Raw genomic sequence first — 27,922 nt, forward strand, 5'->3', positions numbered from 1 at the left:
GTCGTTTTAATTTTTTTTTTCTCTTCAAACCTCAATAACTAGACTACTTCAATTAAAGTCTCACATCTGCGGAGGCTTTTCTCTGATTTCCTTGAAATTTTGACACATCTTTAAGGAAGTCTAGATTTGGAGAAAAAAAACGAAGACTTCAAAATTTATAATCAAAGTCATCTTTCAATTTAATCACATAAACGAAAACTGTATAAAATCTAAATTTCTAAATATCCCTTACAAATGTTTAAGGTTTAAGTCCGTGCAAATTTAGATGATGCAGCTGAGTTCAAAGTAATAGCTAGCAGCGCGCCGAAATACTAAATAAATACTTATAAAAGTATTGTGCATTTAATTTCTTTTAAATGTTTTTAAAATAGTAGTGCGCATTCTATAATAAAATTCATATAACTCAAAGCTCTAAAATTTGTACAAAATTCCCAAAAATTTAACAAATTTGAAAAACTGTAGTACAATTTTTGAATTTTTCACTCAGAATCTTTAGAAAATTTAAGTATGCGGTTACCATAGCCCATTCAATTTTAGGAAAGTAAGATAAAGCGTAGATTTGAAGTCGAATTTTCTTCGATATAATGTGCATGTTTGGAAGTCATTTATATGGGAGAAAATGCTCAACATCTCTGCGAAAAAAAATTGTCAATAGCTTAATTGGCTACAAAATTTAATTGGCTATACTCAAATAATAGTAACGGAAATTTTTAGAAAAAATCATCTGAATAAAGCGTTGGAATTTTTTTTTATGAGTTTTGAAAATTTGGAGCTTTGAGTTATATAGTTTTTGTTGCAGAAGGCGTTGTACTTTCATGGAAGTGGTCATCAAAAGACTGCAACGTCACGTGAAATGGTTCAAAAAATAAGGAAGTGAAGTGAAGTGCCAATCAAATGGCGAAAGAACTGAAAATATCTGCATCCGCCGCATACTAAAATGTGATCTCAAAGTCAAGATCCAAAAGGCGCATGGTCTCACACCAAAGCAGCAACAAGTCAGACTTGAAAGAGCGAAGGAGTTGCTGCGCTTGACCGAAAGCGGTCAATTGCGGAAAATTGTGTTTTCTGACGAGAAAATTTTTCAAATTGAGCAATTCGTAAACTCCCAAAACGATAGGGTTTATTTGACTGACCGTTCATACAAGTTTTTGAGTCATCGATTGGACACCAGGAGGTAGCACCCGCCACAGGTAATGGTTTGGGCCGCTGTAACCGCAGATGGGCGCTCTCCCACCGTTTTCATCGAGCCTGGCGTCAAGGTAAATGCGAAATATTATCAGGAAAGTATTCTGCGGGTTGCTTTGAAGCCGTGGGCAGACAAACATTTCGGTGATAGACCAGGAACGTTTCAACAGGACTTGGCACCGTTTCACAAAGCTCGAGCGAACCAAGAATGGCTAAAAAACAACGTTCCGAATTTCATAATGTCCACACAATGGCTCTCAAATTCACCAGACGCAAATCCGATAGATATTCTCTTTGGGCCATTTTAGACAGGAAGGTCCGAACTAAAAGATTCACCAATCTCGAAGCGCTGAAAAAAGTCATTGTCCGTGAGTGGGCCAAAATACCTGCAAGTCATATTCGGGCAGCTTGCGATTCGTTACTGGACCGTCTCAAGGCCATAGTCAAGGCAAAACGTGATCATATCGAGCAAAAGTAAATTGTGTCTTAATTTTGTATTATTTTCACACATTTCTTACTTTAAATTGAATAAAAGTAATTTTCCAAACTAAATTTATGGTTGTTGTTGTTGTTTTAACAGTAATACAAGCCCCGTCAGTGTAGGGTATATCACCGGTCGTCTTCGTCTGGCTCATCTAAAGGTAGGCCAAGGAAACATGCTGTTTCGACGGGTTGGGTCCAGAGGGAGAGGGGTGTTAGATGAGTAGGTTTGACGGGGGCATGTGAAGAGGTGGTTAGTGTCGTGCGGAGTATGTTCACATGCCGGACATACTCGTATGTTTAGTATGTCGGGGTCAATTCTGGATAAGTAGGAGTTTAACCTGCTACAGTATCCATAACGTAATTGTGCCAATGTTGCGCGGATCTCACGGGGAAGCTGGAGCTCTTCATCTGCAATAGGTGGTGGTTGGTCTCCGATTACGGCATTCACAGGGCGGGAGCTTAAGAAGGTGGTAACAGTCTCCCGATGAATGTCGTTTATTGACTGTCTAAGTATTGTCTGGTTCAGTAGGTTTCTGCTAACATTTCTGCTGACATTCTCATGGCAGCCGGTTCTATGTTACCGGAATGACTCGGGTTCCCGTCCAGGGGCTACCGCCCCAGTGAACTAGCACTGTCTAGTGTACAGTATATCACCCTAAATTTATGGTCCTTTTAATTAGTTACACTTCGAGTGCCGGACCCTGTAAAACTTGTTAACTCGTCCCGTTACTATTATTTTGATCACAGGTGTATGCGTCGATATTTACTGCAACAAGCTTAATGACATTTTTTTGATCAAAAATATACTACATACACCTACTTATTTAACACCCCTATGGTAGAATCCAATTTTTCGTATTTACTAATTAGTAGCTCCACTCCGCAAAATATAAAAAGTTTATGCTGTAATCCGTTTGTAACTCGCCACCGCGTTGCCAACCAAAAACGTGAAATGTATAGTTTTTAATCAGCTGCATAAAGAAATAAATAATAAGCAGAAATAAATAATAAGCAGAAATAAATAAACAAATATCATTGCAAATTTAAAACCAGCATATTTTAGCCATTTGAATTTTTTTTAACTATTGTAATGAAAATATAATGTAATCGACTCTGTAGCTGTTGACTTTTTTAATGTGCTGCAAGCTGCATGCAACCGTCCATTTCACGTTCCACTAACGTCGCTTCTACTCCATAAGAGGCACCTCCCTTGTTGCCTCATGTGCTTGTGTGCAGGCTTCTTAATTCAATAAACTTTTCTTCTATGTCGTTAAATGTATGCATTTTGCCTTCACATCTGATTTATCGGTGGACAATTTATCGCAAGATATTCAGTCCGGTTCACTTGATTAGAGACATTAATTTTTATGGAAGATATTAAGCGGGTGTAGTGTAGAATTTTGAAGAAATCTAAATTTTTTTTGCATGCTTCCAAAGTTTAGACATTAAAGAATATGTCATTAAGAGGATTTTTTAAAATTCCTATTTTGTCATGAGTTAAAGCCTTTTTGGTGACTTGGCATCAGTTCCGATCCGTCTTGTCTGAAGACTTTGAACACATTTTTTTCAAAATTACTTTTTTAGAGCAGGCGGTAAAGATATCTCAAGTTTTAATGGACCGATTTACTTGAAATTTGGGGAGGAGGACCTACCTCGAATCTATAACTTTTCACTTAGAATTAAAAAAATCGGAACTGTTTTTGTTTTTTTGTTTTCTTTGTACAGCTCTTCAAAAACCGGGCGAAATTCATGCCTCTACACTAGAATGCTCCCTTAAAGCTACCGTATTTGAACTAGTAATCCGAGGTTTTCTCACAATTCAAGTGAAGACAGTAATTTGCTCGAAAATAAACATGCAGAAAAATTATTCTATCTAATGATATTTCACAGCAGTAAAACTTCAGCAGTTGTAATATTGTACTTGATTTATTGGTTCATTTGAGTAGAGGCGCTCAGTTAACCTACATTATTTGATCAATAAAGCTGTGAAAAGGGATAGTTTTTCAAGCATTCATTGTGTTTGGTCGAACACTTTTTAATTCTAATTAATTGGGAAAGCAGAAAGGTTTAACAGATCGCGAAAAAGGACAAATCGATATCTTGACCTCAGAGGGTCTTTCAAATTGACAAATAGCCAAAAAGATTGGTTGAAGTCCAAATCTTTACGTGAAAGAAAGTGCCTTTTATGATAAGAACTACAAAGGCAAAACTGTGATGGTTTTAACACCGGAGGAAACCTGTAACACCCTTAGGATTGTGCCTTTCCGTCCTTTCAACAGGAAAAAATAGTGTATTTTAATAGCTGGATATATTGTCTTTTGTCTGATATCCCAACTAATATCATAGAGAGAGTTTAAGTATTTTAAACCTTGTTTTTTTTAATGTAGCCCTTTGAAACCTTAAAATCCTTGAAAAAAATAAATTGTTGAGAAAATGAAAAACCGAGTTTGCAGCATTACTGTTTGAAATTATAGTTTAACGTGCATATCCAATTATTCTTGGATAACAAAGAGAGTGTAATCTAACCAGGCGCACAAATTATATTGTTATAATGGGTATTAACACGTTGAGGCTCTATGCTCGAATGGGGCATAAAGGAAGTAATGATGATGACATTTCAGCGGTCCCCGATCTGCTTTGTTGTTTATTTAGGTTTTTATAACTGCGACTAAAACATGCGACACATAGTTTTAGTAAGATGGAACTGGAATCTGGAAACTGCATGGTGGAATTGAAATCGTAAAAATTATCGTAGCGCTATGAAAACTGACCGCTGTCGTACACTTTCGTGCGACGTGGCACCTCTGAAAATATTAGGAGTCGTATCTTTTCCCAACTGGACGTACGCTTTGTTTGTAGGTCCAAGCTGTTCAGCCGCTGACCGACTGTGTCTCAAAAAACATGCACATTCTCTTTAACACCTCTCGCAAACCCTCGAGCAATGTGCAGTCTTCCGCTCATAAAGGATTTTCTTCTTATTGGAAATATTGTTATTTTAATATTCAAAGAAAAATGCTGTTTTTTAATGTAAATGATCGGATGTTTATTTCATTATAAAGAGGACGGTATGCCGTTAATAGTGGAAAATAACATCAGGCAAATGACCATCACGACCACGCTTACAGGGCAATATCCTTTTCATGAAATTTTCCATAACCGAATTGCAAAGTGGCTGCTCTATGTCCTCGATAGCCTCACGAATTCTATCTTTGAGGTTTGAATCGACCCTGGGCTGTTGGCGTAGGCCTTCTCTTTCTCGTGGTCCCAATGAAAAAGTCAAAAGGTGTTAAATCACAAGATCTCGGTGGCCAATTGTGATCACCTCTTCGAGAGATAACACGGTCCGGAAACTTTTCCCTCAAAAGATCAATGGTTTCGTTGCTTGTGTGGCACGTAGCGCCGTCTTGTTGCAAATAAACGTTGTCCAGATCAATACCATCCCAGGCCGGCCATAAAAAATCGTTAATCATCTCTCGATAGCGCAATCCATTCACCTGTAACACCTGTTATTGGAAAACCCTTTATATATATATACATATATTATATATATATAATTGGCGCGTACACCCGTTTTAGGTGTTTGGCCGAGCTTCTCCTCCTATTTGTAGTGTGCGGCTTGATGTTCTTCTACAAATGGAGGGACCTACAGTTTCAAGCCGACTCCGAACGGCAGATATTTTCATGAAGAGCTTTTTCATGGGAGAAATGCACTCGGGGGGTTGCCATTGCCTGCCGAGGGTCGACGGCTATTAGAAAAAACTTTTCTTAATTTTTGGTGTTATACCGAGATTCGAACCTACGTTTTCTCTGTGAATTCCGAATGGTGGAAAACCCTTTACATTCCATTATTTTCTCATACTGCGTACGCTTTATTCTGATATTCGACATCACAATTTAGTAGTATTTCGTACAAAATCTTCATAAAATACTTAAAATTGACAGCTACGTTGAATTCATGAATACCAACATTACGAATTTCAAAATTACGATACGACAACGCAGGTTCGATCATACCAATTCTACGATTCGTAGCAAATTCGAAAGCAAGCAGTATTTCAGTAAAGGGTTGTGGAGATGCTTACTTATATTTACATACAACGTGACACAAATTAATCTTCATAATAAACATTTTTACTAAAAAAAAAACAGATTTTGAGTGAAGGAAATATTTATTTTGACCTTCTCACGCTTCTTTGCTTGACTGTTTGTTCACAGCAGCTGTCCAGTTCACAAGTGTCAAATATGATTGACGTACGACGCCATTTGCAAAAATTATAAGTCTTCCGACAGGGTGGTTAATTTTGCGCCACCTTGTGTATGTATATATATTACATATATGTATTGCGAAAAAATCTCTCGTAATAATAAAATCGGACAATGATATCTAATTTTCCAACTATTCCTACTATCTTTTCTTTCATGGGCGTCCAATAATAATCTGGTAATAATAAAACAGGCCAAAGCACTCGGACGTGTTCTGTTCGAGCAGGTGTGTCGACAATTGAATCTACTCGAGGCAGATTACTTTGGGCTGGAGTATCAGGAAATCTCAACACACACCAAATATTGGCTGGACCTTGAGAAACCTTTAAATCGACAAGTCGGCCTGTCACTTATCGATCCGGTGCTTCGCTTCTGTGTTAAATTTTACACTCCTGACCCAGCGCAACTCGAGGAGGAGTACACAAGGTAAGTTTCATTCGAATATAATGTAATGCTCGTTAGATTAATTGTTTTACACATACATACGACAGTATTTAAATAGAATCACAAACGTAGATAAATGCAATCAATAAAACCAGCATCCCACATCTGAATTTTGTTGTTTATGGCATTGAGTTTACCGCCACTTACCACCACCAATGATTTTTCAGGTATCTTTTCTGTTTGCAAATTAAACGAGACTTGGCCAATGGCAGTTTGCAGTGCAACGACAATACCGCCGCCCTAATGGCCAGTTACATAGTGCAAGCGTCATGTGGCGATTATGTGCCTGAAGATTATCCTGATCATACATATTTGTCATCATATCGCTTTGTACCTCATCAGGATGCTTCTATGCAGCGTAAAATCATGGAAAATCACAAAAAGCATGTGTAAGTAGAAATGTTGTGGCAAATAGAATAAGGGCACTTTGCTTACAGAGAAGATAATAGTTGATAAAACAAATCGTCGTTAAGCTGGTAATTGTAGACAAGGCAAGTAAAATGGTGCCGCAAATTGGCATATACAAGGTGAAGTCCAAAATAAACAAGACTGAGCTAAAATAGAAACGACAGGAGCTTTGTTCTGATAACTTCGAGATTATTTATTCAAAATAGTCCCCTCTGGCTTCACTGTTTTGCGCGATCTGAAGGCTTTTCGAAAAAGTGTTTCAGGTCATTGACCGGAATGTCCTTCAGGATGTCGGTACAAGCCTTTTGGATGGCCTCTACAGACGCAAAACGTTTTCCTTTCCTTTCATGGCCAAATGTAATTTTCCGAATAGGTAGAAGTCACAGGGAGCCATATCAGGCGAATGCAGTGAGTAATTGATGGTTAAATACGATTTCTAGTCAAAAATCAGTCACAAGAGGGTATCGATGAGATGGTGAATTATCATGCAATAAACGCCAGCGTCCTCCTTCGCGGTATTCAGGGCGAATTCGACGAATGCGATGCAACAAACGCTTCACAACGCCGTTGACACGAACACCTTGTGGAATCGTAAAAACAATTTCGCATCGACTTGATTTTTGACTTCTCCAAACGCGATTTTTTGGGTGGTGGTTCGTCTGGGGTCTTCCATTTGGCGCTTAGTTTCAGGTTTATATTGCAAACACCACATTTCATCACCAGTTACAATGTTGTAAAGGAAGTTCTCGTGGTTTCCCGCCTCTTTAATGTGAACTTTCAAATGTTGAATTCTGAGCAATTTTTGCTCCTCAGCTAACTTGTGCGGAATGAAACGTACACACACCTTTCGTAATCCCAAATGATCAGTTAGAATGCGATAAATTGATGTTTTGGAGATATTCAACTCCGATTTCATGAATTTCAATGCTGATTTCGCTTCATTTTTGATAAATTTACGAACAATTTTGATGGAGTTTTCGGTGGTTACTGATTTTGGGCGGTGATTACTGATTTTGTTCATTGTCATTTATGCCCGCACAACCATCTCTGAAATGTGTAAACCACTCATAAATTCTGGCACGAGATAGAAAACCATCGCCATGAACTTTTTACATCAATTCAAATGACCCGGTAAAGTTTTATCGATTTTAAAACGAAATTTGATATTAGCTATTCGAAACTCGTTTTTGTACCGATGACACAAACATACTGACACTTTAGACGCAATAACTTCGCTTCCACTTAACCGAATGTCACCAAGCTTTCACTGGAAGTCAACCAGGGATGTAATTTCCGAAGCGCTAACTCAGTAAAGAGCTGGCGCTATCAAAAACATTTTTATGACGCCAGTCTTGTTTATTTTGGAATTCTCCTTATATTACGAGAATCGACGTTTTTGTGAAAACTTTCGCATAGATCTTCAAAGGCGAGGCAGGCGCCAATGTAACAGTGAATGGCGAACGCTTTCGCGCCATGAAATACGACTTTTTGATGTCGCAAATTGAAGCCCGTGATCTCTACAACATTTGGCGAACGGCGCTACTTGCCATACATACTCTGAAACATGGATTTACTGCGTTGTCGTTTTGAGGAGTAATTTATCTCTCGTCGTGGACCAGTGGATTGGCCATCAAGATCGTGTGATAACACAGCTTTGGACTTTGTGGATAAACCAGCTTCAGACAGATTGGAAGCCAACATTACTAAAGTTATTCGCGAGATACCGACCGATGTTCTCCAGCGAGTCATTCATTTTTGGTGTTCACGAAGGGGCTAATTACGACGCAGTTGAAAGGGACATGATTATCTTTCATTTTCCTTTCATCTCACTTAGACGACCCTCGTCGGTGAGCGAGCAGCGACCTCAGAACATTCATTGTACACATTTTTTACGGTGCTCGCCGCATAATGATTTTAGCTGATCCATGCATTCTTGTCTCGAGACAAGAATTTATTAACGAGCGTTAATTCACATCGAAAATTGTGACAAATAATCGCTCGAAAAGGTTCACGTTTTAATACCATTTTTATGCCCGACTTGTGCACTTTCAGTTATAAAATCCACTGTAGAATCTTGAAAACTATAGCTAATAATTTCCTTTTCTTTGTTAGCGGTCAGTCTCCTGCTGAGGCTGATTTGAATCTTCTGGAAACGGCCAGACGTTGTGAATTATATGGCATGAAAATGCATCCAGCGAAGGATGTTGAGGGCGTACCACTCAATTTAGCAGTCGCTCACATGGGCATTGCCGTCTTCCAAAACATCACACGCATCAACACCTTCTCGTGGGCGAAAATACGCAAGATATCGTTCAAACGTAAACGGTTCCTGGTGAAACTACATCCTGAAGGATATGTAAGTGGACGCGCATAAATATCACACATACATATGTACATATATATAACTGCTGCATCTTATCATTTCCAATGTGCGCTCAGGGTTATTATAAAGATACTGTGGAGTTCTTCTTTGAGGGGCGTAACGAGTGTAAAAACTTCTGGAAGAAGTGTGTAGAGAATCATGGTTTCTTCCGTTGTGCTGCGGTGCAGAATCAGCCCAGACGAAAGGCGCGCGTTTTGTCGCGTGGCAGTTCCTTCCGGTTTGTTATACAATTTAATATTTTTATTGATATATTAGCATTTCGGTAAATTATTTCTCTGTAATTCTACAGTTATAGTGGCAAAACACAGAAGCAAATAATCGAATTCGTGCGTGAGAATTATGTAAAGCGTCAAAACTTCCAAAGGTGAGTGTCGAAGTTTAATGCTAACAAATTTTTCACATTATCAATCGTATGATTTTTAGTTTCTATGAATCAATATTGCTGTTGATCAGTGCGGACATTTGCGTTTTGCGTATTTGACTTATGAAATATAAAATTAAAGTGTTTTGCTAAATATTGGCCCCTTTTTACCAAGCCACGACTAACAAAGTACGCATTGATCATAAGCAAAAAAAAAAAAAACGAAAAATTAACACCCAAATTTACCGATACTGGAAAGTGAATTTAATTTAATTTAATCATTTGAAATTTTAAATGTAATTGCATTCGAGACAAAAGTACCAAGGGCATTACATTAGTGCACAGTGGCTTCTGTAATCTCTTCGTTCGAATTTGTCATGATTTCTAAGTGTGTTTAGTTTGCTTAAAATAAATCAAAAAACAAAAAAGAAAAGAAAATCAAAAATCACTTATTTACTGCTCATCATAAATCAGCGCCATTTAAACATCAGTTCATTTCACAGAATTCAGACTTCATTTATTTTAAGTCTTTTTGGTTTTTGGTTCGACACACTATTGATTTTCCCACTATCCATACATATGTATGTGCGGCTCGTATACGCACGCAAAGAACGCTCACAATGCGTGAACTCTCGGCTATCTATACATTCGTGCTTTGTTGTTATTAATTACTCAAAATTTATTAATATTTAACTGTTTTGATCAGCTGATAAGATGCTGAAAAAGCTCAGGAAAGAGAAGAGGATTTCAAATCGAATTGGTTGTAAAATATAATAATGCTTAAAAATTAAATTAAACTACATAATATGTAATATAAAAAAATCGAATTTAACTTCCGTTGATATTCTTATTTAATTGAAACTATTTCCCTTAAATTTTACCATGATTTTTTTATGATTTGAGTTTTTATTCTGTGTATATTGAATTATATATTTTTTATACATGTTTTGTATTTTGTATGTTGATTGGCAAAGCTCTAGATACTGTTAATATATGTTTACAGTGACAAAAACTTATCTCCCGAACTGTACTTCATACTCATCAAATCATCTGAATTATATTTAAACTGCAACTAGAAAGTAGTTTTTTTTTCGTTTCTTTTTAAAACTTTATAACACATTTCATTGGGCACTACTTAGGCTTGGATTACACTAATTCTGAATAATTTTTTAGAAAACACCGAATTTATAGCAGTTGCTTTCGTTTTTGTAACTAATTGCTTATTTACATAATGCTTCAAATACTCAAATATAAAGGTGAATTATTGATTATTGTTACTCTAACAGCATAAAAAAAAGTTTTTGAAATGAAAACTTTAACTTTTTATTTGAATGACAGTTCTTAGCCGGATTAGTCTCCACTCAGCGGTAGTGCGAACTGGGAAATCAGTATCTCATTCCTCGTTACTGCTTGAGTAATTGAAGCACTAATTTCCATCTAAATGTTAAAGTCTTGTGTTCCTCTCAACGAGGGCTATTTATATTATAACTGTGTAGTTTATTAGAATAATTTTTGCATTTATGTGTTTTAGTTGTTTATTCGTAAAGCTACTTTGTTAAAAACGTACAGCAGCTGGGTTTAATTAAACAAATAGAAAATAAATATGTTTTTAGTTTGTATCTAGTTTTCGATTTTAAAAACTTCACATTCCACGTATTCAAACATGTGCTTTATACTAGGGTTACCTGGAAATGGAATCAATTTATGTAGCTAGAAATATGCTCGGAATAATCAGGGAAAATTGGACGAAGCAACCAGTTCTTCTGTATAGGGTGACAAATTTATTTTTTAAATTAGTTAATTACGCAGGACTGCACATTAGCGTTAATTCTACCAATAAACAAAAAAAAATTGTTTTTGTTTTTTACACTCAGTAGCAAATGTATGCGTACAAACTATTTTCCTTAGCATTTATGCTCATCCACAGTGTCGTATAAAACATATTGGACTGATACCTATTAGTGAAGCTATTTCTTTTTACTCTTGCAAATAATATTTTAAATAAGAAAAAATATCACAGAAATGAAAAGCAACCAGTTGTTATATGAAAACATAAAAAATATTTTCTAAGATAAGACTGTATTACATTATATGCGAAAAGGCAAACATATACAATATCCAGTGCGACAAAACATATTGGACTCATCTCCAAACAAGCCTGGTTGGATATTCCACTCGATGTTATCAACAATCTAATAGCTTCCATGCCAAAAAGATGTAGTGAAGTTATAAAAAATAATGGTTATGCTATAAAATATTACAATAGTTAATTATTGTTATTCCAATATGTTTTATCGTTTTGAACATCGCATATGTTTTGTTTTTTACGCATATAATTTTATGAAATAAACTATTTGTTAAGTTTTTTTATGCATTCAAGAAATAAATAGTTAATTTCTGGGTATTTAATTTATGTATATTTGAAATGACATTTCACGTTAGGAAAATATAATTACATCGAAGCATGAATGAGTTGAATATGTTTTGTCCGACACTGTATGTCAGAAAAATGAACAACATTTTTTAAAATATTTTTTCGAATTTACCTCAATACCTATATATTAGGCTGGGTCGATTTGTGGGGAGGCAAAAAAATCGCCCATTGCTCTGTGAAAATCATATTCTAGGGATCAAAATAAGAAACTTTGCCGAAGGAACCATACCTCTAAAACGAATTCTGATGTCCCCCAATTTGAGTCGAACTTTTAGTTTCTTTTGTGGGGAGGCAAAAAAATCGCCCATTGCTCTGTGAAAATCATATTCTAGGGATCAAAATAAGAAACTTTGCCGAAGGAACCATACCTCTAAAACGAATTCTGATGTCCCCCAATTTGGGTCGAACTTTTTAGTTTCTTCTCATGTAAAGGCCAAAAATGGTGATATTTTGAAATGATTGTATGGGGACCCCCCCAGGTTAGTTCCAGGGGGTGTGCCACTGACATGGGTGGATCGGCCGTCCAAAGTTAGTGGGGGTCGGTCATACATTTGGACTCGATTGGAGCACTCTAAATGGGTCAAAGTGGGGGACATCAGAATTCGTTTTAGAGGTATGGTTCCTTCGGCAAAGTTTCTTATTTTGATCCCTAGAATACGATTTTCACAGAGCAATGAGCGATTTTTAAATCGACCCGCCCTACTATATATGTATATATAATTGGCGTGTACACCCTTTCTGGGTGTTTGGCCGCGCTCCTCCTCCTATTTGTGGCGTGCTTCTTGATGTCGTTCCACAAATGGAGGGACCTATTGTTTTAAGCCGACTCCGAGCGGCAGCTATTTTTTTTTTTTAGCAGGTTTTTTCATGGCAGAAAACTCACGGAGGTTTGCCATTGATAGTCGAGGGGCGACCGCTATTAGAAAACACTTTTTTCTTCATTTTGGTGTTTGACCGAGATTCGAACCTACGTTCTCTCTGAATTCCGAATGGTAGCCACGCACCAACCCTTTCGGCTACGGCGGCCGCCATATACATAACTCAGAAAAATTGTTCAAAATATTTTTTCGAATTTACCTCAATCCTTACTTAAAATATTTCACCAAGAATAAACTTAACTACTGCTTTTGCCTCTAAGCTATCGATAATCATCTATGTATAATTCTTACCATCTATTGCGCAGCTAAAGTGTGCGTAAAAACAATAATTTGGTGCTTTCCCGAAGTAGCGTGGGTGCGTCATTGGTAATTAGTATGCGTTTGTCCAAATTACTCATAAGTAATCAATTTTAATTGTATCTATAGAGTTTTCAAGAGCGTAAAAGTTCATGGATGCCAAAAGAAAATAAATTGAAGTTGGTGAAAGAAAAATTATTATAAGATTGTGGAAGGAGGGAAGAAGTTTTTGCGAAATAGGAGCAACCGTCGGAAGAACGAATTCCTCAGTCCAGAGAGTCATTTAAATCTTCAAAAAAAAAAAGTGGAGATTACGTATCCCGTCCACGAACTGGCCGATCTCCACTACTTCCAAATCTGGAGGAACGATATATCGTGCAGCAAGTACCAAATAACCCTAGGGTTACGGCACGTTGCACGCATAAAGCCAGTGGTATCCCTAGTAAGTCGACAGAAGCGACTCGCCTTTACCAAAGAATATGTAAATAAGCCCAACGAGTTCTGGATTAAGGTGCTTTTCAAGGATACGAGTAAGCTCTGCATTTTTGGCATTAAAGCTAGACAACTTGGGTGGAGAAAACCAGGAATCGCCCTTGATGTTCAAAATTAAAAGCGACTGTAAAATACGGTAGAGGCGGAGTAATGGTTTGGGGTTGCATGTGTGCAAAAGAAGTGGGAAACTTAGAGTTTATACCGGCAACTATGGATCACAAAGGGTATTTGGGCATATTGAAAAATAATTTGAAGCCAAGTGTGGATAAATTAGGATTGGTGTCCGATTATTTGTTTCAACAATACAATGACTTGTCTGCTTGGACTGCTCTTGTTACGAAGCTTTAGTTGTTATACAACATCTCTACATAGCTTAAAACTCCTCCACAGTCACCTGATTTAAATCCTATAGAACATGCATGGGATTTATTGGAGCGTAGGATTCGCCAGCATACCATTACTTCCAAAGAAATGCTCAAAAATGTAATGATAGATGAGAGATATGTAGATGATAGACGTTTTGAAGTTAGTGGAATCTATGCCAAGACGTTTACTAGAGGTTATCAGAAGGAAAGTTTATCCAACGCCTTACTAATTGTAGTTCTAAGTGCTTAGTATTGTACCTGCCTTGATTTGTACGCAGACTTTTGCGCTCAATATCCTTGAAGTATTTTTAGTTTTGTTGCTGTTTTTGTACAATGTTTCTGTTTTTGGTAAATGTCTTTATACCAAAGTATGTGTATTATAATAATGAATTAAACAAATAATAATTTAAGTTTGGAACAGTTAGAATGGATTATTTTTTCAGTGAGTGAAAAGTTAGCTTTGCCTTGTACGCACAGTTTTGCTGCTGAGTGTATATCAATAAGCATAAGTTTTTATAACAAAAAACAAAATTTGTTGAGTTTATTATCAAAAAAAAAAATCATTGAGCTGATTATCAAAAAAAAAAAAAAAACTTCATTGAGCTGATTATCAAAAAAAAACAAAAAACAACAAATCGTTTTGCTAACTATCAGAATTTGACTTTGAATCCATTGCTGACATGAAACAAAAAGCCGGAGGAAATGCGCAAATTCATTAGAAGTCTTCAAAAATAGGCTCTTGGTCAAGCACAATAGATCACATACTTCTTCTTCTTAGCTGTGTTGGACCATAGCTTCATCAACAATCTTCCTCCAGTTCACTCTCTCTCTCTTTCTACATTTTTTCAATTACGAATGTTCATCACTTTGCCTGGCGCCTCCATGTATTGTCTGGTCTCCAGCGACTTCCTTGAGGATTCTAATCCGATCCGACGTCGTACTTCGAGGAGAATGGGTATTTGTTTAGTACTAGCCCATAGGTCATCAGAGTTAGATTAGATTAGATTTGTGGGGGGTTGGACAAGTCCAAGCCCTCAGTCAGGGGACCATTGTACTACACCCGGATAGATTTCAGTAGAAAGAATAGAGAGATAGGAAAGATAAAATGTGGGTGGTAAGACGGAAAAACTAGTTTGAGCTCACTCTGCCACAAATCTCTTGGGTTTATTGATGAATCTTAAGAGATCCGGAAGAGGAAGTATGAACTTTATTCATACTCAGTATATCACAACCCAGTATCCTAAGTCGATGATCAATGTTACTTATGGTTTTAGGCCAGAATATCCGCATGATTTTGCGTGGAAAACAATTAAAAACAGTTTTCAACATTTGCAAGTCCCACGTGTTCAGGTTCCACGTCTCACAACCATATAGTATCACCGATTTTACGTTGTCGGCAAAAATCCACAGCTGCGTGCGTCTGGATATGTGCGCCGATCTCCAGACTTTATCCAGCACACCAAAGGCAGAACGTCCTTTTGAAATGCGATCGTGAAGCAATACTGCCGAGATAATTAATATAATATATAATAATTTACTACTTCTAAGGGGGTGCCGACAATCTGAATAGCTTGCGTTTCGTTGGTGTTAAGGCACGTATATTTTGTTTTAGCAACGCGTAGTTCAGGTCTTCTAGATGTCCGTTCAGGCCCCAAGCTATGCCTCTGTTCTCCGCGCAAGCTTGCCGTTTAACTCGCCAAAGACTAAATTGAATTGAACAGCTGCGAAAGCACACAACCCTGCCTGATTAGGGTTTGTACTTCAATACTGACATTCTAAGCATTTTTATGATTAACACGACAGCAAGCGCCCGTGTACAAAACCTTAACATGGCTGATTATTTTTTCGGGCTCTGAATTTTTGACAAAAATCCTTCTTATTTTTGAATACTTCCTTCCCGATTCGCTTCCTTAAATCTCCCCAAAGGTTTTCAATAGGATTTAGGTCGGTTGACTGGCTTGGCCAAGCCATAACTTTAACATTATTTTGTAAAAATCATTCATGTACTAACATTGAGGAGTGTGGCCATTATCTTCATAAAAAGCCACCGAACTGGCACATTCTCCTCAGCAAATGGTAGCATCACTTCTTGAAGTATGTCTTTGAAAATAAATTCGCTCATTTTATTGCTTATGAGGTGAATAGGTGCTATTCCATACCCAGCGAAGCATCCCCAAATCATTATGTTGCCGCCACCGTGCTTCGCTGTTTTTTTTTGTGAACTGTGGTGGGAACTCTTAAAACTTCTAACATTTCGCCCAACTTCATTACAAATAAATGTATTTTTGGTTCATCGCTCCAAAGTATGTTAGACCATTTTTTCATACAATTTGGTCTTCTCCATCGCTTTTGAGCAAAACTTTTCCTCTACTTAACCATTTGTTCCTACAAATTTATTTTTGCCACCGCGTCATTCTGTGGATTTTTGGGCTCAAGGGCATTTACAACAACATTTTTGGGCCGTCCAAGTAAGTCAGCGATAAATTTATATGATTTTTTTTGTTTTTAAAGATTGAAAACAAACCTCCGCTTCTCAACTGTGCAATGTTGCGCACGACCCATATTGGAAAGAAATTCATATTAATAAAAAGCCAACGTAGCCGCTGGATCTTTAAGCGCTGCGCTATGTCTTTGCTGTCGTAAAGCTCATACAGCTCATCGTTCCATCAGCTGCGATACTCGCCTTCACCAACGTGAAAAGGTCCAAAAATCTTACACAGAATATTTCTCTCAAACACTTCAAAGGACGCATCATCCGATATTGTCATCGTCCCAGCTTCTGCGCCATACGTTAGGACGGGCATGATGAGAGCCTTGTAGAGTGTTAGTTTTGTTTGTCGAGACAGGATTTTACTACTCATTTGCCTACTTAGTCCAAAGTAACACTTGTTGGCAAGAGAGATTATCCGTTAGAGTTCCCGGCTGACATTGTTGTCGGTGTTAATGCTGGTTCCTAAATAAACAAAGTCTTTTACAACCTCGAAATCCTAACTGTCAACAGTGACGTGGGTGCCGATGCGTAAGTGCGCCGACTGTTTTTTGGATGACAGAAGCTACTTCGTTTTGTTCTCGTTTACCACCAGACCCATTCGCTTTGCTTTTTTATCCAGTTTGGAAAAGACAGCATTAATATCGCTACTGGCGTTACGTTCAATATTTTTCACTTAATTAGTTAAAATGCAAGAGTTATCCGTGAAGTACCTACTTACATATTTTACCGGCCATGCAAAATTACATTTTATGAAAATAACCGTATCTGTGCAACCAATGAAGCAACTTGATATAGCGGATCTTTTAAATTCACCACGGAGCAGTGACGGCATTTGTAAAAAAACGAAATTTCAATAGCTTTAAAATTTTCCGAGCGGCACAAGGCGTACCTATTCTGATGACCATATCTGTATATTTCTAATCATTAACATTTCACTAAAAATATGCACGTGAAACGTTTTAATGTTCGTCTTCGAAAGAATGTAGTATTTATTTAATATTTAATAGTAATTAATATCAAAATATTTATTAATTTATTGCTATTACCAAAATTAAGTAGTTCGAACTTTGAAGTGGCACAGTGAGGTGTTTCGGAAAATTGTGATTTTTCTATCATAAACATTTCTTAGTTTAAAAATCTCTTTTTGTTGATATTCACTCCCTGTTAATGATTTTTCTTTCTGATCATTTCTGGTCTAGTAATATTTTATTTCGTTTTGCGTATTTGACTTATGAAATATAAAATTAAAGTGTTTTGCTAAATATTGGCCCCTTTTTACCAAGCCACGACTAACAAAGTACGCATTGATCATAAGCAAAAAAAAAAAAAACGAAAAATTAACACCCAAATTTACCGATACTGGAAAGTGAATTTAATTTAATTTAATCATTTGAAATTTTAAATGTAATTGCATTCGAGACAAAAGTACCAAGGGCATTACATTAGTGCACAGTGGCTTCTGTAATCTCTTCGTTCGAATTTGTCATGATTTCTAAGTGTGTTTAGTTTGCTTAAAATAAATCAAAAAACAAAAAAGAAAAGAAAATCAAAAATCACTTATTTACTGCTCATCATAAATCAGCGCCATTTAAACATCAGTTCATTTCACAGAATTCAGACTTCATTTATTTTAAGTCTTTTTGGTTTTTGGTTCGACACACTATTGATTTTCCCACTATCCATACATATGTATGTGCGGCTCGTATACGCACGCAAAGAACGCTCACAATGCGTGAACTCTCGGCTATCTATACATTCGTGCTTTGTTGTTATTAATTACTCAAAATTTATTAATATTTAACTGTTTTGATCAGCTGATAAGATGCTGAAAAAGCTCAGGAAAGAGAAGAGGATTTCAAATCGAATTGGTTGTAAAATATAATAATGCTTAAAAATTAAATTAAACTACATAATATGTAATATAAAAAAATCGAATTTAACTTCCGTTGATATTCTTATTTAATTGAAACTATTTCCCTTAAATTTTACCATGATTTTTTTATGATTTGAGTTTTTATTCTGTGTATATTGAATTATATATTTTTTATACATGTTTTGTATTTTGTATGTTGATTGGCAAAGCTCTAGATACTGTTAATATATGTTTACAGTGACAAAAACTTATCTCCCGAACTGTACTTCATACTCATCAAATCATCTGAATTATATTTAAACTGCAACTAGAAAGTAGTTTTTTTTTCGTTTCTTTTTAAAACTTTATAACACATTTCATTGGGCACTACTTAGGCTTGGATTACACTAATTCTGAATAATTTTTTAGAAAACACCGAATTTATAGCAGTTGCTTTCGTTTTTGTAACTAATTGCTTATTTACATAATGCTTCAAATACTCAAATATAAAGGTGAATTATTGATTATTGTTACTCTAACAGCATAAAAAAAAGTTTTTGAAATGAAAACTTTAACTTTTTATTTGAATGACAGTTCTTAGCCGGATTAGTCTCCACTCAGCGGTAGTGCGAACTGGGAAATCAGTATCTCATTCCTCGTTACTGCTTGAGTAATTGAAGCACTAATTTCCATCTAAATGTTAAAGTCTTGTGTTCCTCTCAACGAGGGCTATTTATATTATAACTGTGTAGTTTATTAGAATAATTTTTGCATTTATGTGTTTTAGTTGTTTATTCGTAAAGCTACTTTGTTAAAAACGTACAGCAGCTGGGTTTAATTAAACAAATAGAAAATAAATATGTTTTTAGTTTGTATCTAGTTTTCGATTTTAAAAACTTCACATTCCACGTATTCAAACATGTGCTTTATACTAGGGTTACCTGGAAATGGAATCAATTTATGTAGCTAGAAATATGCTCGGAATAATCAGGGAAAATTGGACGAAGCAACCAGTTCTTCTGTATAGGGTGACAAATTTATTTTTTAAATTAGTTAATTACGCAGGACTGCACATTAGCGTTAATTCTACCAATAAACAAAAAAAAATTGTTTTTGTTTTTTACACTCAGTAGCAAATGTATGCGTACAAACTATTTTCCTTAGCATTTATGCTCATCCACAGTGTCGTATAAAACATATTGGACTGATACCTATTAGTGAAGCTATTTCTTTTTACTCTTGCAAATAATATTTTAAATAAGAAAAAATATCACAGAAATGAAAAGCAACCAGTTGTTATATGAAAACATAAAAAATATTTTCTAAGATAAGACTGTATTACATTATATGCGAAAAGGCAAACATATACAATATCCAGTGCGACAAAACATATTGGACTCATCTCCAAACAAGCCTGGTTGGATATTCCACTCGATGTTATCAACAATCTAATAGCTTCCATGCCAAAAAGATGTAGTGAAGTTATAAAAAATAATGGTTATGCTATAAAATATTACAATAGTTAATTATTGTTATTCCAATATGTTTTATCGTTTTGAACATCGCATATGTTTTGTTTTTTACGCATATAATTTTATGAAATAAACTATTTGTTAAGTTTTTTTATGCATTCAAGAAATAAATAGTTAATTTCTGGGTATTTAATTTATGTATATTTGAAATGACATTTCACGTTAGGAAAATATAATTACATCGAAGCATGAATGAGTTGAATATGTTTTGTCCGACACTGTATGTCAGAAAAATGAACAACATTTTTTAAAATATTTTTTCGAATTTACCTCAATACCTATATATTAGGCTGGGTCGATTTGTGGGGAGGCAAAAAAATCGCCCATTGCTCTGTGAAAATCATATTCTAGGGATCAAAATAAGAAACTTTGCCGAAGGAACCATACCTCTAAAACGAATTCTGATGTCCCCCAATTTGAGTCGAACTTTTAGTTTCTTTTGTGGGGAGGCAAAAAAATCGCCCATTGCTCTGTGAAAATCATATTCTAGGGATCAAAATAAGAAACTTTGCCGAAGGAACCATACCTCTAAAACGAATTCTGATGTCCCCCAATTTGGGTCGAACTTTTTAGTTTCTTCTCATGTAAAGGCCAAAAATGGTGATATTTTGAAATGATTGTATGGGGACCCCCCCAGGTTAGTTCCAGGGGGTGTGCCACTGACATGGGTGGATCGGCCGTCCAAAGTTAGTGGGGGTCGGTCATACATTTGGACTCGATTGGAGCACTCTAAATGGGTCAAAGTGGGGGACATCAGAATTCGTTTTAGAGGTATGGTTCCTTCGGCAAAGTTTCTTATTTTGATCCCTAGAATACGATTTTCACAGAGCAATGAGCGATTTTTAAATCGACCCGCCCTACTATATATGTATATATAATTGGCGTGTACACCCTTTCTGGGTGTTTGGCCGCGCTCCTCCTCCTATTTGTGGCGTGCTTCTTGATGTCGTTCCACAAATGGAGGGACCTATTGTTTTAAGCCGACTCCGAGCGGCAGCTATTTTTTTTTTTTAGCAGGTTTTTTCATGGCAGAAAACTCACGGAGGTTTGCCATTGATAGTCGAGGGGCGACCGCTATTAGAAAAAACTTTTTTCTTCATTTTGGTGTTTGACCGAGATTCGAACCTACGTTCTCTCTGAATTCCGAATGGTAGCCACGCACCAACCCTTTCGGCTACGGCGGCCGCCATATACATAACTCAGAAAAATTGTTCAAAATATTTTTTCGAATTTACCTCAATCCTTACTTAAAATATTTCACCAAGAATAAACTTAACTACTGCTTTTGCCTCTAAGCTATCGATAATCATCTATGTATAATTCTTACCATCTATTGCGCAGCTAAAGTGTGCGTAAAAACAATAATTTGGTGCTTTCCCGAAGTAGCGTGGGTGCGTCATTGGTAATTAGTATGCGTTTGTCCAAATTACTCATAAGTAATCAATTTTAATTGTATCTATAGAGTTTTCAAGAGCGTAAAAGTTCATGGATGCCAAAAGAAAATAAATTGAAGTTGGTGAAAGAAAAATTATTATAAGATTGTGGAAGGAGGGAAGAAGTTTTTGCGAAATAGGAGCAACCGTCGGAAGAACGAATTCCTCAGTCCAGAGAGTCATTTAAATCTTCAAAAAAAAAAAGTGGAGATTACGTATCCCGTCCACGAACTGGCCGATCTCCACTACTTCCAAATCTGGAGGAACGATATATCGTGCAGCAAGTACCAAATAACCCTAGGGTTACGGCACGTTGCACGCATAAAGCCAGTGGTATCCCTAGTAAGTCGACAGAAGCGACTCGCCTTTACCAAAGAATATGTAAATAAGCCCAACGAGTTCTGGATTAAGGTGCTTTTCAAGGATACGAGTAAGCTCTGCATTTTTGGCATTAAAGCTAGACAACTTGGGTGGAGAAAACCAGGAATCGCCCTTGATGTTCAAAATTAAAAGCGACTGTAAAATACGGTAGAGGCGGAGTAATGGTTTGGGGTTGCATGTGTGCAAAAGAAGTGGGAAACTTAGAGTTTATACCGGCAACTATGGATCACAAAGGGTATTTGGGCATATTGAAAAATAATTTGAAGCCAAGTGTGGATAAATTAGGATTGGTGTCCGATTATTTGTTTCAACAATACAATGACTTGTCTGCTTGGACTGCTCTTGTTACGAAGCTTTAGTTGTTATACAACATCTCTACATAGCTTAAAACTCCTCCACAGTCACCTGATTTAAATCCTATAGAACATGCATGGGATTTATTGGAGCGTAGGATTCGCCAGCATACCATTACTTCCAAAGAAATGCTCAAAAATGTAATGATAGATGAGAGATATGTAGATGATAGACGTTTTGAAGTTAGTGGAATCTATGCCAAGACGTTTACTAGAGGTTATCAGAAGGAAAGTTTATCCAACGCCTTACTAATTGTAGTTCTAAGTGCTTAGTATTGTACCTGCCTTGATTTGTACGCAGACTTTTGCGCTCAATATCCTTGAAGTATTTTTAGTTTTGTTGCTGTTTTTGTACAATGTTTCTGTTTTTGGTAAATGTCTTTATACCAAAGTATGTGTATTATAATAATGAATTAAACAAATAATAATTTAAGTTTGGAACAGTTAGAATGGATTATTTTTTCAGTGAGTGAAAAGTTAGCTTTGCCTTGTACGCACAGTTTTGCTGCTGAGTGTATATCAATAAGCATAAGTTTTTATAACAAAAAACAAAATTTGTTGAGTTTATTATCAAAAAAAAAAATCATTGAGCTGATTATCAAAAAAAAAAAAAAACTTCATTGAGCTGATTATCAAAAAAAAACAAAAAACAACAAATCGTTTTGCTAACTATCAGAATTTGACTTTGAATCCATTGCTGACATGAAACAAAAAGCCGGAGGAAATGCGCAAATTCATTAGAAGTCTTCAAAAATAGGCTCTTGGTCAAGCACAATAGATCACATACTTCTTCTTCTTAGCTGTGTTGGACCATAGCTTCATCAACAATCTTCCTCCAGTTCACTCTCTCTCTCTTTCTACATTTTTTCAATTACGAATGTTCATCACTTTGCCTGGCGCCTCCATGTATTGTCTGGTCTCCAGCGACTTCCTTGAGGATTCTAATCCGATCCGACGTCGTACTTCGAGGAGAATGGGTATTTGTTTAGTACTAGCCCATAGGTCATCAGAGTTAGATTAGATTAGATTTGTGGGGGGTTGGACAAGTCCAAGCCCTCAGTCAGGGGACCATTGTACTACACCCGGATAGATTTCAGTAGAAAGAATAGAGAGATAGGAAAGATAAAATGTGGGTGGTAAGACGGAAAAACTAGTTTGAGCTCACTCTGCCACAAATCTCTTGGGTTTATTGATGAATCTTAAGAGATCCGGAAGAGGAAGTATGAACTTTATTCATACTCAGTATATCACAACCCAGTATCCTAAGTCGATGATCAATGTTACTTATGGTTTTAGGCCAGAATATCCGCATGATTTTGCGTGGAAAACAATTAAAAACAGTTTTCAACATTTGCAAGTCCCACGTGTTCAGGTTCCACGTCTCACAACCATATAGTATCACCGATTTTACGTTGTCGGCAAAAATCCACAGCTGCGTGCGTCTGGATATGTGCGCCGATCTCCAGACTTTATCCAGCACACCAAAGGCAGAACGTCCTTTTGAAATGCGATCGTGAAGCAATACTGCCGAGATAATTAATATAATATATAATAATTTACTACTTCTAAGGGGGTGCCGACAATCTGAATAGCTTGCGTTTCGTTGGTGTTAAGGCACGTATATTTTGTTTTAGCAACGCGTAGTTCAGGTCTTCTAGATGTCCGTTCAGGCCCCAAGCTATGCCTCTGTTCTCCGCGCAAGCTTGCCGTTTAACTCGCCAAAGACTAAATTGAATTGAACAGCTGCGAAAGCACACAACCCTGCCTGATTAGGGTTTGTACTTCAATACTGACATTCTAAGCATTTTTATGATTAACACGACAGCAAGCGCCCGTGTACAAAACCTTAACATGGCTGATTATTTTTTCGGGCTCTGAATTTTTGACAAAAATCCTTCTTATTTTTGAATACTTCCTTCCCGATTCGCTTCCTTAAATCTCCCCAAAGGTTTTCAATAGGATTTAGGTCGGTTGACTGGCTTGGCCAAGCCATAACTTTAACATTATTTTGTAAAAATCATTCATGTACTAACATTGAGGAGTGTGGCCATTATCTTCATAAAAAGCCACCGAACTGGCACATTCTCCTCAGCAAATGGTAGCATCACTTCTTGAAGTATGTCTTTGAAAATAAATTCGCTCATTTTATTGCTTATGAGGTGAATAGGTGCTATTCCATACCCAGCGAAGCATCCCCAAATCATTATGTTGCCGCCACCGTGCTTCGCTGTTTTTTTTTGTGAACTGTGGTGGGAACTCTTAAAACTTCTAACATTTCGCCCAACTTCATTACAAATAAATGTATTTTTGGTTCATCGCTCCAAAGTATGTTAGACCATTTTTTCATACAATTTGGTCTTCTCCATCGCTTTTGAGCAAAACTTTTCCTCTACTTAACCATTTGTTCCTACAAATTTATTTTTGCCACCGCGTCATTCTGTGGATTTTTGGGCTCAAGGGCATTTACAACAACATTTTTGGGCCGTCCAAGTAAGTCAGCGATAAATTTATATGATTTTTTTTGTTTTTAAAGATTGAAAACAAACCTCCGCTTCTCAACTGTGCAATGTTGCGCACGACCCATATTGGAAAGAAATTCATATTAATAAAAAGCCAACGTAGCCGCTGGATCTTTAAGCGCTGCGCTATGTCTTTGCTGTCGTAAAGCTCATACAGCTCATCGTTCCATCAGCTGCGATACTCGCCTTCACCAACGTGAAAAGGTCCAAAAATCTTACACAGAATATTTCTCTCAAACACTTCAAAGGACGCATCATCCGATATTGTCATCGTCCCAGCTTCTGCGCCATACGTTAGGACGGGCATGATGAGAGCCTTGTAGAGTGTTAGTTTTGTTTGTCGAGACAGGATTTTACTACTCATTTGCCTACTTAGTCCAAAGTAACACTTGTTGGCAAGAGAGATTATCCGTTAGAGTTCCCGGCTGACATTGTTGTCGGTGTTAATGCTGGTTCCTAAATAAACAAAGTCTTTTACAACCTCGAAATCCTAACTGTCAACAGTGACGTGGGTGCCGATGCGTAAGTGCGCCGACTGTTTTTTGGATGACAGAAGCTACTTCGTTTTGTTCTCGTTTACCACCAGACCCATTCGCTTTGCTTTTTTATCCAGTTTGGAAAAGACAGCATTAATATCGCTACTGGCGTTACGTTCAATATTTTTCACTTAATTAGTTAAAATGCAAGAGTTATCCGTGAAGTACCTACTTACATATTTTACCGGCCATGCAAAATTACATTTTATGAAAATAACCGTATCTGTGCAACCAATGAAGCAACTTGATATAGCGGATCTTTTAAATTCACCACGGAGCAGTGACGGCATTTGTAAAAAAACGAAATTTCAATAGCTTTAAAATTTTCCGAGCGGCACAAGGCGTACCTATTCTGATGACCATATCTGTATATTTCTAATCATTAACATTTCACTAAAAATATGCACGTGAAACGTTTTAATGTTCGTCTTCGAAAGAATGTAGTATTTATTTAATATTTAATAGTAATTAATATCAAAATATTTATTAATTTATTGCTATTACCAAAATTAAGTAGTTCGAACTTTGAAGTGGCACAGTGAGGTGTTTCGGAAAATTGTGATTTTTCTATCATAAACATTTCTTAGTTTAAAAATCTCTTTTTGTTGATATTCACTCCCTGTTAATGATTTTTCTTTCTGATCATTTCTGGTCTAGTAATATTTTATTCGTTTTTACACAACAATGCATTTCTTTGTAATTAATTTTTTAAGTGTTTAGTTGTTGTGTAATTGTTTTAAACAATATAAATCTGTTTTGCGGGTTGCTGCTTAGTATTGAACACTCCTTTAGTTGATATTTTAGTTATGTTTTTATTCCAAAAATATTAACCCGATTTGTAGAGTTTTCCATTAAATAGAAAAGATAATAAACATTTCGTTACTAACATTGTTAGTACCAGTAAAATCATATAAAATAAATTTCTATAAAAAAATGGATTTAAAACTAAATAAAAAACGCATTAAATCTAAAGAATATAAACTAAACGAGCATGCAAATAAAAACGTGGTATCCTCTTGTCTTTTCTTTTGCTGCAGGTCACAGTCATTCCGGCAAGGGCCATTGAATGCTAGTAGCCGAAGTCAGTCGCATACGTATGTGAACTCCAGCATTTCAGCCAATCCCCTTCTCCCAATTGACACTGGTTTGTATTGTTTTAAAGTTTTACGTTTATTTTTGAAATTCATTTAAGTTTTTATTTTAGCCTTCTTATATGATATATATGCATATGTATTAGTAACGTCGACGTAATTTAGAAAATACATTTGTCGATTATAATAATAAATAATTTTTAATTAATTTTCTTTTGTATTATTTTTATTTGTCACTATTTTGCCCACTAAAGCGGACTGGGATTATCGCAATCAATGCACCGCCTCGACGACGCTTTCTCTGACGAAGAAGGCAGCGGATACCTTGGATCGCCGACAAGACAATCCTACAGACCACACGCGTTCTCAAGTAAGTACACACATACATATATATATATAATTTTTCACAATTTATAAAAATAGAATCGATTTGAGTAGGACGAAGCTAAAAATGCCTGTGTTCTTATTGTATGTATTATAAAGGTCACAGCAGCCCAGGTGGAGATCTATCAGACGAAGAATTATGCTCCGGAATCGCCAACATTGGCGGCGGAACAGCAACACCACTCGGCAGCGGCTATGGACCAAATGAATTCGAACCGGTCTGTCTCTCCTCAGGGTCCGGGATCGTGGACTTCGCCCAATCACAGCAGTCAGCAGCACAGCAGTATGCGCGCCCAAGATCAGGCTCGTGCGCATCAAGGCGATCACAATTTAGGTAAGTGGAGAACATAAAAAAAAAATAATAATAATAAAAATAAAAAAAAAAAAACCATTCTGATTTGTAGTATTTTCTCTTATAATTTAAGTTAAGAAAATCGAATCTTACCTGCTTACATTCAAAACTTTATTTACTATACCTGATTTTATTATTATTATTATTGGCTGTATAAAGCGAGTTTCAGACGTCATTCATAATAAATCTTATTAAATTGGCTATAGATCGAGAATTTGCGTTTTTAATACTAGCGTTCCATCTTAAAAATCAAATGGAAAGAAAGTGTTAAGATACCTTTCACTTACTTTTTAGTTTTTCTTATTTTTCCTTGTTCACTCCACTCGGGAGCTTAGGGCCTCGACAATACTCTTCCACCATACACGGTATGTGGTGGGCATCTGCTAACTCGCGCCTCCTCCAAGTATTTTTTGGCCGGCCGCGACCTCTGCTCTCTTGCGGGTTCTAGTCCAGTGCCATTCACATTATGCTATCTGGTGATTTTCTAAGCGTGTGTCCTAACCATCACCACTTTCTGTGTTTGACTTGCCATAGGATGGACTCCTCATTCGTTGATCTCCACAGCGCGCCGTTGCCGATGGTGTTCGGCCAGAATATTCCACAGATGATGCGGAGGCATTTGTTGACAAAAGATTGTAGCCTCTGTGTGATGGCCATGTTTCACTTATGTACAACAATACTGACTTCACACAGAAGTGGAATATTCGCTGTTTAGACTGCCTGGAGATTTGAGAACTCGCCCATACCGGACGCATTCGCCCAAACGCCGCCCTTACTTTGTTTAGCCTGCAGTTGACATCTTCATCTGCTCCACTATCTGCCGTGATAGTGCAGCCGAGACAGCAGAAGTTTTCGACCAATTCTAGCGGACGCTCGTCAACCATTTTATGTCATGCTTTATTGTGGTTGACTGTCATAGCTTTGGTCTTGATTCCCCATTGCTCGCCAGCGTGACTAGTATGTTTGCCTTCGCATGTCAGTTATTTACTTTTAAGTTACTTTTGT

General features: G+C 36.7%; 1 protein-coding gene across 7 annotated transcripts in view; it reads left to right on the plus strand.

Moving 5' to 3' along the window:
• Positions 1-27,922, plus strand: part of LOC128865418 (FERM, ARHGEF and pleckstrin domain-containing protein 1) — a 126,278-nt gene that overhangs the window by 57,903 nt on the left and 40,453 nt on the right. For all 7 annotated transcript variants that reach the window (XM_054105817.1, XM_054105835.1, XM_054105800.1 and 4 more), the window contains 8 exons: positions 6,125-6,357; positions 6,543-6,764; positions 8,896-9,139; positions 9,223-9,383; positions 9,456-9,530; positions 26,128-26,234; positions 26,436-26,551; positions 26,665-26,899. In XM_054105817.1, the coding sequence (XP_053961792.1) occupies positions 6,125-6,357; positions 6,543-6,764; positions 8,896-9,139; positions 9,223-9,383; positions 9,456-9,530; positions 26,128-26,234; positions 26,436-26,551; positions 26,665-26,899 (1,393 nt within the window). The remainder of the gene's footprint in view (positions 1-6,124; positions 6,358-6,542; positions 6,765-8,895; positions 9,140-9,222; positions 9,384-9,455; positions 9,531-26,127; positions 26,235-26,435; positions 26,552-26,664; positions 26,900-27,922) is intronic.

The sequence above is a fragment of the Anastrepha ludens genome, chromosome 2 (assembly GCF_028408465.1).
Source record: "Anastrepha ludens isolate Willacy chromosome 2, idAnaLude1.1, whole genome shotgun sequence".
Lineage (NCBI taxonomy): Eukaryota > Metazoa > Arthropoda > Insecta > Diptera > Tephritidae > Anastrepha > Anastrepha ludens.